The 16,638-nt window shown below is 40.1% G+C and overlaps 1 protein-coding gene across 5 annotated transcripts in view; it reads left to right on the top strand.

Annotated features, from left to right (window-relative positions):
* TNIK (TRAF2 and NCK interacting kinase) overlaps window positions 1-16,638 on the top strand; it is a 412,416-nt gene that overhangs the window by 284,856 nt on the left and 110,922 nt on the right. For all 5 annotated transcript variants that reach the window (XM_081235887.1, XM_081235886.1, XM_081235888.1 and 2 more), the window contains exon 8: window positions 14,722-14,776. In XM_081235887.1, the coding sequence (XP_081092013.1) occupies window positions 14,722-14,776 (55 nt within the window). The remainder of the gene's footprint in view (window positions 1-14,721; window positions 14,777-16,638) is intronic.

Below are 16,638 nucleotides of genomic sequence, written 5' to 3'. Positions count from 1 at the left end.
CTCTCATGGCTTTGGGCTTGTGATTTATATAATCCAACGGGAAAACTAAAAAACATTACTTGAGTTTAAAATTAGAGGACATCCAAGTGAGAATCTTTGTAATGAACTCATCCATCATATCTGATTGCCTATTGGTAAAAAATGTTTAAACCATTTTCTATATTCTTTTGAACTTCTCTTGCTTCTTATTAGAAAACAGATTTCTATTTTGGTTATAGTTTAGATTTTTGGCAAAGTATTTATATTTTGAGAGCTTTTCATGTTAAAAAAAACCCAAGATATGAGTTTGTTTTGGGGGGTCATCTTTTTCTGATTAAAAATAATCATATTTACTCATTTCTACATTGCTCAAAGTTTAATTATTAGAGTTTCTTTTCAATGAGAGAGAACCAGATGGGATGTTGGTAGCTACTTCATGGTGTTTCTGTAGCCTGTTGCAGTGTTTCATAGAAATATGATTTGTGGCTTGATACCTTGTACCATAAACTAGAAATTTGCTAATAAATTCAAAGCAGTGTTTAAGTAGAGAGGTGGAAGTTGTCCCCTTCTCCAAGAAGCCCTCCTCTTTTCCATTCTGTTAGGCAATAATCAAACATAATTTGTGTTTACTATCCCATCGATAGCTGCAATGTCAGGTGACATTGTTGTCGTGAATTACAGGCTGAAAGTTGGAGGTAAATGCGATGTAGGAACTGTGGGTGTTCAGATTATCCAGTAGACAGAGAGACACCCTGTGGTCTCTGTGTAGATCACAGGACAACCTTGGGGAAAACCTGATAGTCATTTCATAGGTGAATGGACCTTTTTTTCAATTATTTGAGGTAACATTGGTTTATAACATAAGTTTCATGTATACAACATTATAATTCAACTTCTGTATACCCTACAGCGTGCTCACCACCAGAAGTCTTGTTTCCCTCCATCACCATACAATTGATCCCTTTTCCCCATTTTGTGCCCCCTTTCCGCTATGGTAACCACCAATCTGTTCTCTGTAACTATGTGTTCGTTTTTGTTTTGTTTGTTCATTTCTTTTTTTCTTAAATTTTTTTTATTGAAGTATAGTTGATTTACAATGCCGTGCCAATCTCTACTGTACAGCAAAGAGACTCAGTTATACATACATACATATTCTTTTTTATATTCTTTTCCATTATGGTTTATCACAGGTTATGGAATATAGTTCCCTGTGCTATACAGTAGGACCTTATTGTTTATCCATTCTAAATGTAATAGTTTGCATCTACCACCCCCAAACTCCCAGTCCATCCCTCTCGCTCCCCTCTCCCCCAACCTTGGCAACCACAAGTCTGTTCTCTATGTCTAGGAGTCTGTTTCTGTTTTGTAGATAGGTGCATTTGTGCCTTATTCTAGGTTCCACATATAAGTGATATCATATGATATTTGTCTTTCTCTCTCTGACTTCACTTAGTATGATAATCTCATGTTGCATCCATGTTGCTGCAAATGGCCTTATTTTGTTCTTTTTTATGACTGAGTAGTATTCCATTGCATATATGTACCATGTCTTTATCCATTCATCTGTTGATGGACATTTAGGTTGTTTCTGTGTCTTGGCTATTGTGAACAGTGCTGCTATCAACGTAGGGGTACATGTATCTTTTTGGTTTTTAACATCTTTATTGGAGTATAATTGTTTTACAATGGTGTGTTAGTTTCTGCTGTATAACAAAGTGAACCAGAAGCTGGGATGAAGTGAGAGAGTGGCATGGACATACATACACTACCAAATATAAAATAGATAGCTACTGGGAAGCAGCCACACAGCACAGAGAGATCAGCTCGGTGCTTTGTGTCCACCTAGAGGGGTGGGAGGGAGACGCAAGAGGGAGGAGATATGGGGATATAAGTTTATGTCCATTTATTTCTTATATTCCACATATGGGTGAAATCATACAGTATTTGTCTTTCTCCATTTGACTTATTTCACTTACCATAATAGCCTCAAGGTCCATCCATGTTGTCACAAATGGCAAGAGTTCATCTTTTTATGGCTGAGTAGTATTCCATTGTGTGTGTGTGTGTGTGTGTGTGTGTGTGTCTATATATATATATATATATATATATATATATATATATATATATATATCACATCTTCTTTATCCATTTATCCATTGATGGGCACTTAGGTTATTTCCATACCTTGGCTATTGTAAATATTACTGCAGTGCATATATCTTTTCAAATTAGTGTTTTCATATTCTTTGGATAGATACCCAGAAGTGGAATAGCTGGATCATATGGTAGTTCTAGTCTTAATTTTTTAAGGATCTCCCTACTGTTTTCCATAGTTACTGCACCAGTTTACATTCTCACCAACAGTGTACAAGGGTTCCCTTTTCTCCTCATACTCTCCAACTCTTTGTTATTTCTTGTTTTTGTTTTTTATAATAGCTGTTCTAACAAGTGTGAGGTGATATCTCATTGTGGTTTTGATTTGCAATTCCCTAATAATTAGTGATGTTGAACATCTTTTCATGTGTCCGTTGGTCATCTGTATGTCTTCCTTGGAAAAACTATCTATCATCTCCTCTGCCCATTTGTTCAATTAGATTGTTTGGGGTTTTTTTGTTGTTGAGTTGTATGAGTTTTTAATATTTTGGATATTAACCTTTCGTAGGATATATGACTTACAAATATCTTCTTCTATTCAGTAGGTTGCCTTTTTGATTTGTTGATGGTTTCCTTTGCTGTGCAGAAGCTTTTTAGTGTGATGTGGTCCCACTTGTTTATTTTTGCTTTTGTTGCCCTTGCCTGAGGAGACATATTCAAAAAGATATTGCTAAGGCTGATGTCAAAGAGTGTACCACCTATGTTTTCTTCTAGGAGTTTTATGGTTTCAGGTCTTATATTCAAATCTTTAATCCATTTTAAGTTAATTTTTCTGTACCATGTAAGATGGCAGTCTAGTTTCATTCTTTTGCATGTGGCTGTCCAGTTTTCCCACCACATTTATTGATAAAACTTTCCTTTATCCACTGTATGTTCTTGGCTCCTTTGTCTTAATTAGTTGTCTGTATGTGTGGAGGGCTCTCCATTCTGTTCCATTGATCTGTGTCTTTTTTTATGCCAATACTCTGCAGTTTTGATCACTATAGCTTTGTAGTATAATTTAAAACCAGGGAAATGATAACCCCAGCTTTGTTCTTTTTTTCCTCAGGATTGCTTTGGCTTTTCAGGATCTTTTGTGGTTCCATACAAATTTTAGAATTTTTTATTCTGTTTCTGTAAAAAATGTCATTGGGATTTTGACAAGGATTATATTGAATCTGTAGATTACTTTAGGTATATGGACATTTTAACAATGTTAATACCTCCAATCCATGCGCACAGAATAGTTTTCTATTTCTTTGTGTCTTCTTCAATTTCTTGAAACAATGTCTTATGGTTTTCAGTAACAGTTTCACCTCCTTGGTTAAATTTATGCCTAGATATTTTATTCTTTTTGTTGCAATTGTAAATGAGATTTTCTTAATTTCTCTTTCTGCTAGTTTGTTAGTGTATAAAAACACAATAGATTTTTGTATATTTATTTTGCAACTTCACCGTATTTGTTTATTATTTCTAACAGTTCCTTTAGTAGTGTCTTTAGGATTTTCTATGTGTAAAATCAATAGAAAACCAATGTCATCTGCACATAGTGCCAGTTTTACTTCTTCCTTTCCAATTTGGATGCATTTTATTTCTTTTTCTTGCCTATCTGCTCTGGCTAGGACTTCCAATACTACGCTGACTAAGAGTGTAAGAGTGGTGAGTGGGCATCCTTGTCTTGTTCCTGATTTTAGAAGGCTAGCTTTCAGGTCTTGACCACTGAGTATATTAGCTGTGGGTTTGTCATAGATGGCCTTTGTTATGTTGAGGTACGTTCCTTCTATATCCATTTTATTGAGAGTTATTTTTTTTAACCCAAATGGATGTTGAATCTTGTCAAATGTTTTTCCTGCATCTATTGAGATGATCATATGATTTTTATCCTTCAGTTTGTTAATATGGTGTATCACATTGATTCCAGATGTTGAACCTTCCTTGCATCCCTGGAATAAATCCCACTTGATCCTTTTAATGTGTTGTTGTTTTGGTTTGTTAATACTTTGTTGAGGATTCTTGCATCTATGTTCATCAGAGATATTAGCCTGTAGTTTTCTTTTTTTGTCTGGTTTTGGTATTAGGGTAATGTTGCCTTCGTCAAATGAATTAGGAAGTATTCTAGCCTCTTCAGTTTTTTGGAAGAGTTTGAGAAGTTTAGGTATGACATCTTCTTTGAATGCTTCATCAGTGAAGCCTCTTGGTCCTGAATTTTTGTTTAGGGAGATGTTTTTGATTACTGTTTCAGTCTCCTTACTAGTGATTGGTCTACTCAGATTTTTTATTTCTTCATGATTCAGTCTTGGAAGGGTGTATGCTTCTAAGAATTTATCTATTTCTCCTAGACTGTCCAATTTGTTGGCGTATAGCTGTACATAGTAGTCTCATGATTCTTTGTATTTCTATGGTATCTGTTGTAAGAGAAATGAACTTCTCTTTCATTTCTGATTTTATTTATTTGAGCCTTCTCTCTTAATTTCTTCGTGAATCTAGCTAAAGGTTTGTCAATTTTATCTTTTCAAGAACATAGGCGCATGGACTTTTCTTTCTTTCCTTTTTTTTAACGTTTTTATTGGAGTATAATTGCTTTACAATCGTGTGTTAGTTTCTGCTTTATAACGAAGTGCATCGGTTATACATATACATATATCCCCATATCTCCTCCCTCTTGCGTCTCCCTCCCACCCTCCCTATCCCACCCCTCTAGGTGGTCACAGAGCGCCAAGCTGATCTCCCTGTGCTATGCGGCTGCTTCCCACTAGCTATCTATTTTACATTTGGTAGTATATATAAGTCCATGCCACTTTCTCACTTCATCCCAGCTTACCCTTCCCCCTCCCTGTGTCCTCAAGTCCATTCTCTAGTAGGTCTGCGTCTTTATTTCCATCTTGCCCCTAGGTTCTTCATGACCTTTTTTTTTGTTTCCTTAAGTTTCCATATATATGTGTTAGCATACAGTATTTGTTTTCCTCTTTCTGACTTACTTCTCTCTGTAGATGCATGGACTTTTCACCAAAGTACTTTAATGATCACCTTGAAACACCCTCATCTTACAGCTGTGGAAACTGAGGTCCGAGACCTTCGCAAGTGCACACCCCGTTAGTGATCTTGTCAGAGACTTGATCCCACATCTCCCACTCTCTGTTTAGAGCTCTTTCCAATATACTACCCTGCCTCGCTCAGATGCAATCCTATATAAATATCCAATTTACCAACAAAACAGCCTCTGAAGAGTATATTTAAAGAATTCCTCTATTAAAGAACATTTTTAGTTCTCCACATGTGGGGTTATTATGGAAATCAGGTCACAAAGATGCAGACATTGCAATGTCTTTGGGACCCAGCGTCTCAGGGCATTGACAAAATTATTGCTTCTTTGGAGAAATGCAAGCTTGAAGGTCTGAAAACAAAATAATCTCCTGTAAATTTCCTCCTTCTTTCAGAGTTAGTCACTGTAATAACCTGACACCAATCTGTCTGGAAACAGCTGCCAAGTTAAAAATTAATCTCCTGCCAAAATAAATGTCATTTATTTAAACTGCTAATGATAAGCACATTTAAATAATTTGATTTGCAAATCCCTTCAGAGGAGCCACTACAAATATATGTCACAGACCAGATACGTGTATCATAATTGGCTATAAGCAATTCTTCAAACTATAGTTATACCTAACAAGTGCTAACTAGTCTACATCTGGGTCACAGATATTTTAGACTGCTTTATAACATACCATGGAGAATCAGAGTGTTTCAAACTTTCAACCTTAGCTTAGCCTTTTAAGTACTTTGGCTGGCTGTAGTATATGTGGGACTTTTGTTCTGTGGCATAAACTTGATCCCTGTGGGACTTCCCTGGCAGTCCAGTGGTTAAGACTCTGCACTTCAAATGCAGGGGGCGTGGATTCGATCCCTGGTTGGGGAACTAAGATCCCACATGCCACGCGGCACGGCCAAAATATATATATATCCCTGTGATGTAGTTGTTTTCAGTAGAGTAACTAGAAGAAGACTTTCTCTGGTGAAGCCAAAACTTGGAATTAAACGGGTGTCTTAAACCTCTTTGTTCAGATTAGGACTAAGAAATACAGTTTGGGGTCAGTGAAAAAATTTTTGAGCCTAATGCATAACCCTAGGTGTGGACAAAGCCTGATGTATGAATAACCACAGGGGACATCATGTTGCACAGGGTGATTTCAGAGGTGCTGGAAGTCCTTGTGACTATGAAAGTATCCTGAGACATTAATAAGTTGAAGATTAATTTCTGTGCCTTTTATTAAAAAATAAAGAATCCTGATGAGAGAACAGATTCAACTCTATCAGCCATTTTCGACCTTAGTACAAATTAGTTTTTTAGGATTGTCATAAATGTAGGTTGTACAAGAGGAAGAAGAAGTCATGGCAAAAATATGAGCTTCACTGATCACTTGTCCTGGGAGCATGACAAAAGGGTAGATTAGGAAGACCAAGCAGAAGGGAAGATTTGGGGGTTCTTTGAAGATTCATTTTAACTACTTTGTAGTTTTACTGTGGATCAGAGAAGAAGCTATACTTTAATCTTTCTACTTCTTCTTTGGCATCAGATCCTATACTTTTTTCTGTTCACTATTCTTAGGAATGTAGCCTGTCACCAGGAGACAGCTTGACAATATACTGACTTTCAAAACCCTTTATTCATTCACTCAGCGTGTATTTATTGAATAACCACTATGCAAAAGGAATTAGCCAAGCTCTATCTGTATGTGCAGTTTTCATCTAGAAAGTCCATTTGCGACCCCGTCAAAGTTAAATGGTTTGTTACTGTGTGTTTGGTTGTCCATTTGAGCCAGAGTGTATCCCAGCCTCAAACTGATGTCAGCATTTTGGGGTCTCATGTGCTGTAGATACTTTCAGCCTAGAGGGCATGTTTAGAATAAAAGATGACTTGAAGGCCACTGGGCTTTGTTAGGTTTTCTATCACAAAAGCCCTTTCTTTAAAATAAAGGCAAAATGCAAAAGAGTATAGTTTGGTTTTATTGCAAATATTTGATTATTTCTTAATTATTTATTACTTTATTTGTCTACAATGTCTTTAGAAACTGCTATAAATTTTTTTTTAACTGGAGAAATTCAATAAAATAAGAGCCTCTGTGGAAAGTAGTCTGAAGAGCTCATGCTTTTTTTTGCAATCTGGTTTTGTCTGATAATCTACTGGGCACAGTAAGTAACTGACTGAAAATAACCCCTATCCTAAGGAGGAGTGCCGGAATCTCATTTGCCTGGTGTGTTCACTTTCCCCTAGAGGCCCTTCCTTTCTTGTTTTCAGAAAATCTGTCAAAACACTTCAAGCAAAAGGAAAGGTTTCATTCTCCTGATAAGTATGTGGGGCAATAATGAAAGCTTTCTCATTTAATAATAAGCATTTAAAAGACTTGAAATTAATAAAACTGTTCAAAATTCCTAGGCTGTTTAAATTGTTATTTTTTTTAACTTGAATTTCATTTCAGTTGGATGGGATTTGCCAAGTATTTTATAGTCCTATGTATTTATTGCTTTAACAGAACCACTCACTAAAGAAAGTTCTCTGTGGCCAAAAGCCCATTCATAGGGAATTGGCTGAATAAAGACTGGCACATCTGTCCACTGGAATATTACACAGCCATTTGAACAATGAGGTAGTGTATGTGTTGAAGTTGGGCAGATCCCAAGATACAGTGTTAGGTACACAAAGCAACTTACAGTATAGTACACATAATAGACTCTTATTCTTCCCTACCCCATGGATAAATGGCGTGTGGATGGAGAACTTAAACTTTTTATTTTATGTATCTTTCTGTCCTGTTCTAATTTTTTACACCATAAATGGTCATGCTTTCATAGTGGTTTAGTCAAGTAAAGGAAGTACAGTGAAATGGCATATCCCCTCAACCCCACCACCCATCCTCTGGCCTGATGTGTGCTAATGTCATTTGTTATTCACCTAAACTCTGTTTATGAGACTGTGCACACAGGTGCTGTGGACCATTTAAAGTCATTGGTGTCTCCTGCAGCGTTTGGGTCAGTATTGTGCTCTGGCTGTAGAGGAAATACTCATTCTCCTGTGTTATGGGTAATTGGCTTTATTCAGGCAGAATGAAAAGAACCCCTGTAGGTAAGAGGCTCGACTGGAGATAAAGTGAGCAACCTGACTAGTCAGGGGAGCACCACCAAGATGTATGCGGGGTGTCACGTAAGAGGATGATATTCACATCGCAGAATGAGGTTTACCTCTCAAATGAGACCTGGCCTCTGTCTACTGAAATTTCAACAAAGGTCTCATGCCCATGCGGTAAGAAGGAAGGATGATACACACACCGTTATTATTACGAGCGGAAACAAACTTCTATTAAACATATTTCTCATGCTCCATGTTCACACCCACCTACACAGCATTCCTTAGTCAGACATATCACCACTTCCTCTGGGCTCCAGGCTGATCCCCAGGTGAAGAGAATAAGCTATTCTTCCAGCATTTTCCCTCTGGTCAGATAACAAATGTAGTTGAACAAGGGACTCTGTGGGAAATGGGATTATGAATAACTACCTGTGCTTGATTATCCTCAGTCACCCTGAACTCACCACCCTGGTTCTGTTTATGTATAATGTAGTATGTAAGTATATGGCATAGGGAATATGTCAGCGTTCTGAAGTTGGACAGGACTGGTTTAAAATGTAGACTTCATCTCCTTGCACTCTATTCCTTCAGGGAAGTTATTTAACCTTTCTGAGTCTCTGTGGGAATAACGATTGTATATTACAACGTTATATTAGAGTAAAATGAGCTAACATATGTAAAGGAATTAATTCAATGCCTATTTGGTAAGTACTCAATATACGATAGTTAATATTTGTGTTTATGTGTCATGTGAAGGTACTGCCATTTGGAGCCATTTTGACCTAAAAGAAACCCCAGCAATATCATAGGATTTGAACTGCCTGTTTGCATTATACACCTCTAATTGTCTGCTTACACTGAGCCAGAATCTGTTTCTCTATAAATTCTATCTCTAGATTAAGGTGCTGCCCTTAGGGACCCATACAATCAATTCAATTTCCTTTTTCCAGCTGGAACATTTCCAAAAACTGAATAAAGAATAAATTACATGACAAAAGACTAATTTCTGGTCTTGGTAAAATGGCTGATTTCTTGGTCTTGGTAAGCTAAAACTTGGTAGAATCCACTGCACCAGGTATGCCTGGTATGAAGCTATTGTCTGTCAACTCTAGACCACCTTGCTACCCTCTGCTGTGGGATGATGGGGCCAGGATTCCGCTAACCCCATTTCTGCCTGTCCCTCTGGGTAGACTGCAAGGCTGGAGAAGGAAGGACACGCCCTTTCCTGTTTGCTTCCCCTAAGCTTCCTGTTTGCTCCTGCATCATCCCAGCAACTTCTTTGAGTACCAGGGCTCCTTGTCAGCTTACCTGACTCAAGTTTGCTGGTTGAACTGCCAGTCAGTGATAACTGGACCTCAGGATTTGTTAAATACCCACTATAGACACTGCGTTGTGTTGTGAACTTTGCAGATATTATCTTACTGAATTCTCGATCAACCCTGCAAGATGGGTGTTCTCTTTGGGCTACAGGTGAGGAGATGGGTTCAGAGGGGTCGAGGGGCTCGCCCCAGCTCTGCTGGCTGCACAGCATGTGTTCTTTCTGCCTCTTGGCGCACGCTGGGGCTCTGCTCCTGGGCCCCCTTGCCTCTCCTTCCTTGTGTGGCTGAGCACAAGGAAGTGTTCTTTTCTTCAAAAAGTGAAGTGTTCTTTTCTTCACTTGTTGAGCAGCCTAGCCCCAAGAGGAATGCTCTATCATTACGTTCAAGCTGCCTTCGTGTCAGCTGGCCCCTCACCAGCCAGAAGTTGTGTGCTTGCCTCTGCCTTCTCGGAGGCACTAGAATTTGTCTCTGTTCTGTTTGTAATGCACACAGGACTGGGCTATTAATCATGCCACAGGCCAGGCTGCACAGCACCTCTAGAATAATGAATTACCCAGCTCCTGCCAAAATGAGTCCCACCACGGCCACGAAGGAAACTTATCTCTCCCCGACTCTCTCCTCATCTTGTTCCTCCCACTTCCCTCTCTCGTCTCCTGTGATCTGTCTTGACAGTTGTAATTGGAACATTTTCTCCCATATTTAAGTTCTGAAGTGTCTCTGGGACTTGCTAATGTATCCAAAGGCTTAAACAAGGCCCGTCAAGGACGTTTATTGCTTTCTAGCATGGGCAGTTAAGCGTAGCTTACAAGCAGCTCTGGGTATATAGGGCCAGGAATATAAATGTTCCTTTTGGAAAACAAGAGAATCCCAGGGGGAAAAATTATCTTAATGATGATATCAAATGAAGGCTTAAAGAAGAAGTAATTTCTGGCTTGGTCACGTGACAAAGGATGCACAGGAGTTGGGATGCTGTGACCTTTGGTTTGAAGGGGTTGTTTGGGAGGTTTGGGGAAAGCAGCCTAAGAGAGGATCTGACATGCTGTGTACTGAATAAAGGAAACACCTCTCTTCACTAACCCTTCCCTCTTCCTATGGGATAAATCCGGGATCACCTAACAACTGGGACCTCTCTTTTTCCTTACTGTCGAAATACACTTTCTCAAATTATCGCTCTATACATATTATCACTAAGAAATGCTTTTAGCCATACTTACGTTTCTTATGTCACTGGAATTCTGGAGGCAGGCAGTCCAGGGTTGGTGTGGTGGCTCACTGATGTCTTCAAAACCCAGGCTCCTACCTTTCTGCCCTGTCATCATTAATTTGTTGACTTATTGCCTCATGGTTGCAAGATGGTTGCTGTAGCTCCAGGTAGCATGTTTTTATTCAAGGCAATAAGAAGTAGGGAAGAGTTGTCAAGACACCAGCTATATTTGTCACTTATTTCAGGAAAAGCAAAAGCTCTTACAGAAGCTCCCAGAAGATGTTTGCCTGAGTCTCATGAGGTCACATCCTTAACTGCCATCCTTAGCTGCAGGGAAATCTGGATAAACAAGTTTAGCTTTCCTATACTCTGAAATGGAGGCAGCAAGGGCAGTGGGGGCTGAAATGCCTGTTGGGTTAGCCAACAAACAGTCCTGGCCACAACCAAGTAGAGGGAAATCGAAGAAGACTAAACTGGGCAGGCAAAGGCAGGCTCACCTGACAGTAGAGGAGAAGAAAATGATTAATATTCTTGAGCCCACTGTATGCCAGGTTTTGTGCTAGGCAGCATACCTACATGCATACATGCCACAGTTGAAAGCTAAGCTCTGAGCAGTCTTCTGGATGCGGTTCAGTTGGGAACGTGGACTTGAATCCAGGGCTGTCTGACTTGAAAGCCTATTCATGCTGCCTCTAGAAAAAGCTGAGCACTGGTTTGGGGTGTGCCTCATGGAATCTCAGCACGTTCATTTGAGTTGCCACACCTTCAATTACCTGTAGACAAAGTAGGAATCTGAAGCAATTATTTTATGGGCCCCAAAAGGCTTTTTTAAGTGAATTCTCAGGTCCTTACAGTGTGATGATAGTTAAAAAAAGAACTAGCCTGGGAGGCAGGAGACCAAGCTCTGATTAAAACTTGGTGCTGAGTTGCTCTGTGATCTTGGGTAAGTCATTTTTTTCTCATCTGGGAAATGAAAGGTTGGACTAGGTGATCTGCAAAAGGTCTAACAGCCTTAAGACACTTAGGTTTTGCTCCTTTCTCTCATGCATCTTTCATGTGTTCATTATTTCAACAAGTATTTATTCAGTGCCTACTATGTGCCAGGCACTGTTCTGGTACTGTGGACCAGTCAACAAAGCAAAGATCCCTGCCCTTGTGGACTTCATGTTCTAGTGTGTATGTGTGTTGGGGACAGGGACATAAACAATGAACAAAAAACGTAATAAATTTGTGACAAGTCAGTTACACAGTTGTCAGAAGATGACCAGTTCTCTGGGGAACAAAAGTGGGAAAGGGGAAGGGATCTGGCAGTGCTGGGAGAGAGGTTCGGTGGTCCTCACTGAGAACACAGCATTTGAACAAACACTTTATGGAGGGGAGGGAGTCAGCCAGCTCATAATTGGGCTTGGTCCCTCAGGCAGAGTGAGTACCAGGAGTTTGCCTGAGTTTCCTGGGCATTTTCTTCCCCTCTCTGAGGACTGGCCTGGAGCCTTTCTCATCCCAGTTCCATCATTTCCTTTCAGCTGTGTTGGCTTTCAAACCAGCTCAAGCTTCCTAGACTTAAAGGCCATTTAAATTTGACTTTGCCATGGCAAGTAGGTCCATAGAGCCTGGCCACCACCTTCATAATTTGCACCTCGGTTCACACTGCAGAAACACTCGGTTCCTCGAGATGTTGGGAAGGTGGTGGGAGAACTACCAAGGCCTGGAGTCTTATCAAAACAGCCCAACCCACCAGTTCCAGACTGTTCTTGCCGCATTTCCTGTTGAATGCTTCCTGCACACTAGTGACTCAGGGTTTTCATCATGTTCCCCAATGATTGTCTGTGTCAGTCAACCATAACGTTCCAGGTACAAGAGAGCTGTGTGGTCATCTTTACCAGTTACTGCTCCTGAGCCAGCCTGTGAAGGGTGGCCTGGGCTTTCCCCATTAGCTGCAGAAGGAAGCGCAGTGAGCAAGGCCAGCAGCCTGTGGGAAGACTCAGCCATTTGCTGGGCTGTGCCGACTGTGTGTGTGTGCGTGCGTGTGTGTGTTCAGTGACAACTTTGAATACACTTGAAATGGAAGAAAGAGAAAGGACAACAGTTGACTCCTTGAGTTGCGTTCTATTCAGAGAAGTTACTTAGAATCTGTGGACAGTGGTTTTGCACAGGTGCATTGTTATCCCCATTTGGACTGAGAACCTTTATGAACTGTAATATTTATGTGGACAGGTTGATGGCTTGTGAATTAAAGAATCCCCCCTTGGTCCTAGTGTGGGGTTAGCGTGTGCCCCAGCCACCTGCTCTAAGGTAGATCGCACTTTAGGCAAGAGTCTAGACCCCATAGAAAGCCCCCTCTAGGTTGTATGGGCCTCGGTCCAAATACTGAACAAGGCTGGGTATCACCCACTGGATATTGAGAAGTTTGGTCCTAGGGAATGTCTCAGGGTGGATTTCATAGTACTCTTCCAGTTACATATCCTTTCTGTGTGGGCTTGACATTTGTTTGATGGGAATAGCAAGGGAACTGAACTTTGATCTCTGAAATCTGAGTGAGGTTATCGGTGAGAGTTTGGAATTATGTACGAAATGCAGGATACATTTAAAATGAAAGGAGGGTGAAAGTCTTCCTCAGGACTGTGGGCCATTGAACTGAATTTTACATGTGTTTTCTTATGGTTTTCCCATCTTTTGATTTGTTTCCCTCCTATGCACTATTTAGAAACTACTGAGCCATGGGCACAGAGTAGGGGAGAAGCATAGTGCTAGAGATGGAGATTGCACAGGTTGAGGTGGAGACATTAGCCTAGAAAATTCTGATAAGAGCATAAAAGTCAGTCTGAGAATAAGAAAGATGATAAGGGTATAGGATTTCTATTTTACATATTTGTTTACTTACAAGATAAAAGATATTGTTCATTCATTCAACAAATATATCAAACACCTACTACTACTGTGGCCGGCTCTATTCGAAGCACTGAGATACAGCAGTAAACACCACCATCCAAAAGCTTCCCTGTCCGCATCTTGCTTGGTTAAATGATATGAAATTGCTGTTTCTGTAGGTTAAAAACAATTGATTATAAATACAATATGATCTAGCATTTACTCTATGATCCAGCCATTCCACTCCTAGGTTTTTACTCAAAAGAAGTAAGAGCATACATCCAAACAAAGACTTGTACATGAGTATTTGTAGCAGATTTATTTTTAATGGCCTTGACTGGAAGCAACCCAAATGTCCATCAACCAGTGAATGGATAAACAAATTGTAGTATATCCATACAATGGAACACTACTGGGCAGTAAAAGGACTGAAGTACTGATACACGCGGCAACATGGATGGACCTTAAATACATTGTGCTAAGTGAAAGAAACCAGAGGATTTCATTTTATACAAAACTTCAGAAGATGCAAACTAATCCATAGTAACAGAAAGCAGATCAATGGTTGCCTTGGAACAGGAACTGGGGTTGGGGACAGGAAGGGCAGGAGGGAGAGACTGCAAAGGGGCAGGTGGGACCTTTTGGGGTGATGGATGTATTTGCTGTCTTGATTGTGGTGATGGTTTCACAGGTGTATACACACATCAAACCCTTTCAAATAGTACACTTTGAATATGCACAATTAATTACATGACAGTTATACCTCAATGAAGGTGTTAAAAACAGTTGAACAGCAGCAATTTCATATGTTTCAATCAATAGATAAATGTTAGTGATAAATTTATGTTTGAAACCTTATATTCATTTTTCATACCTGGATTGAAAACTCACCATGTGTCAGGCACCGTGAAAGTTATTGTCAGTGGAAAGCGAATGAGCTGTTCCTGCTTTTAAGCTTAGCGGGCAAAATCAGTTTGTAAAGAGACAGCTGGACAGCTTTCCCACAGGCAGTTCTGAAGCAATTACCAGGTTTAACCAAGTTATCCTCTGTTGACTGCATTTACGCATGTGTCTGTGCCTTCCTTCTTTTTCAGAGTGACTTGTGGTCTTTGGGAATCACCGCCATCGAGATGGCAGAAGGTGCTCCCCGTAAGTACCTTCCTCTGGGTGAAATCTGTTACTGGTCTGCCCTGCAGGTACTGACGCTTCCTTGCCAGCAGCTGCAGTAGCTTTATTTCTGCTACACCAAGCCCTGCATGGACTCAAGCTGGCATATTGAGAAAGCAGAGTCATCTTAAATCAACCAGGAATCCATTCATTTCAGAGGGGTGTGAGGATCTTGTGTTTATGAGGGGAAACAAGAAAGCAAAGGGAAGCAAACTTTGAGAGTCTAATCTATTTACAGATCTGGTGTGTGGTTTATTCTTGAACTACTCTTCGCCTGTAGTAAAACTGCGACCAAGCCACAGAGGCTGTAAACGCCAACATAACAAAAATTCACAGCCGATTTTCAGTGCATGGGTTATGTGAACACTTGCACTCCATTTCTCTCACTCCTATTAAAATACCACTGTTTAGAGTTTTAGATTTCCCTGCTTATTGGAGGCAGAGTGGCCAGGGTTCTGCCTATCTGGAGAACCTCTCCAATTCCTGGAGATCTTGAGCACAGACCCCACAGAGAATCTCCCCAGCCCCATGGTCACCACAAGCATGCACCTCAGAGACTCCACGCAGGAAGTGCAACTGACCAGGGGCAGCTGCTGCCATGACACCGAGGCTGCACCTCCTGAGGGCCACTCCGCACCAGTGACCGAGCGTGGCAGGGATATAAGGCAGACCCTTTCCTGGAAGACAGGGATTCCTTAGAAGGCAGCTTTCACTCCTTAGTTTCCCTCCTTGGTTTTCTTAGAGTGTGGGACAGCCTAGCACACTCCACCTACTTTTTCTCCCTCCCAGCACACTTCATAACAATCTGACAACTGTCCCAGCCTTCCCTCGCTCCCTCTCTGTTCAGACAAAAATTTCCCCCAGTAATATCCTCTCATGTTTAATACCACCTTGGTGTCTGCTTTCCAGAGGACCCGGACCAAAGCAGGCCCCCTGTTTGTATGACGGGTCATTGTGCTCATATGACTTTTTACCCTCAAGTTATCATAGTTTTCGTATTTCTCATTCCAGAGTTGGTAGAATTCATCTGTAGCATGACTGGAGTGTTTATTGACAAAATCCCCTCATCCACAATGCTAATAGGCATTTATGAATCAGAAAAATAATATTGGCAGTCTTGAAACCATATCATCATTCTTAATGAGTAGCAGAGAGGGCTAAAAATAAATTTCCACCCACCGAATCCTTTAGCTTTGGGGGAGAATATGTTCTTATTCTAGGCACAAAGGAAAAGATACTCCCAGATGAAAAGTAAACTAGTGAAATATTCTGATTAAGATAAGAATGTATGAGTGTTTTCACTAAATGTCATCTTCACAATTTGAGATATTTTTATCTCTTCTGCCAGACTTCCTTTGCCTTAATCCTCTGGTCTTCCTGGGGCCATTGAACAAAACAAAACCCCAGAAAAAACCCATCATGAAAAGCCATTCAAAGTGTTTGGAAATACAGATAGAAAGGTGTTCTGGTCTAGTGCTTTATACTCCAAAAATCCATTAAGGTAACATTGCATTTCCAGCATCTAAGAAATAGACAGTGGATTATCAAATATCTTTTATTTTATGATTTTGGATTTTACTAATTAAAAATAACTTACTATCTCCATTGTAGTTGTTATCTTGATGTTGTTTACTTAGAGTCTTAGATGGTTATTTATAGTAAAGCAAAGGTTGTTGAGCCTTTAACTTGTTGTCCTTAAAAATGAAGTGAAAAGTAGACATGTTAACAACCTCTAATTGAAATGTGTTGGATTATATGAGACTCCTATAATCAGCTCATTTAACTGCTCACCAAACGGAAGCTTTATGATCTTCTGACGCCACTCACTGGTCATGCCTGGACTC

The sequence above is a fragment of the Mesoplodon bidens genome, assembly GCF_964165515.1.
Source record: "Mesoplodon bidens genome assembly, chromosome: 5".
Taxonomy (NCBI): Eukaryota; Metazoa; Chordata; class Mammalia; order Artiodactyla; family Ziphiidae; genus Mesoplodon; species Mesoplodon bidens.
The sequence above is the reverse complement of the archived record's forward strand: the minus strand, read 5'-3'. Positions and strand labels throughout refer to the sequence as shown.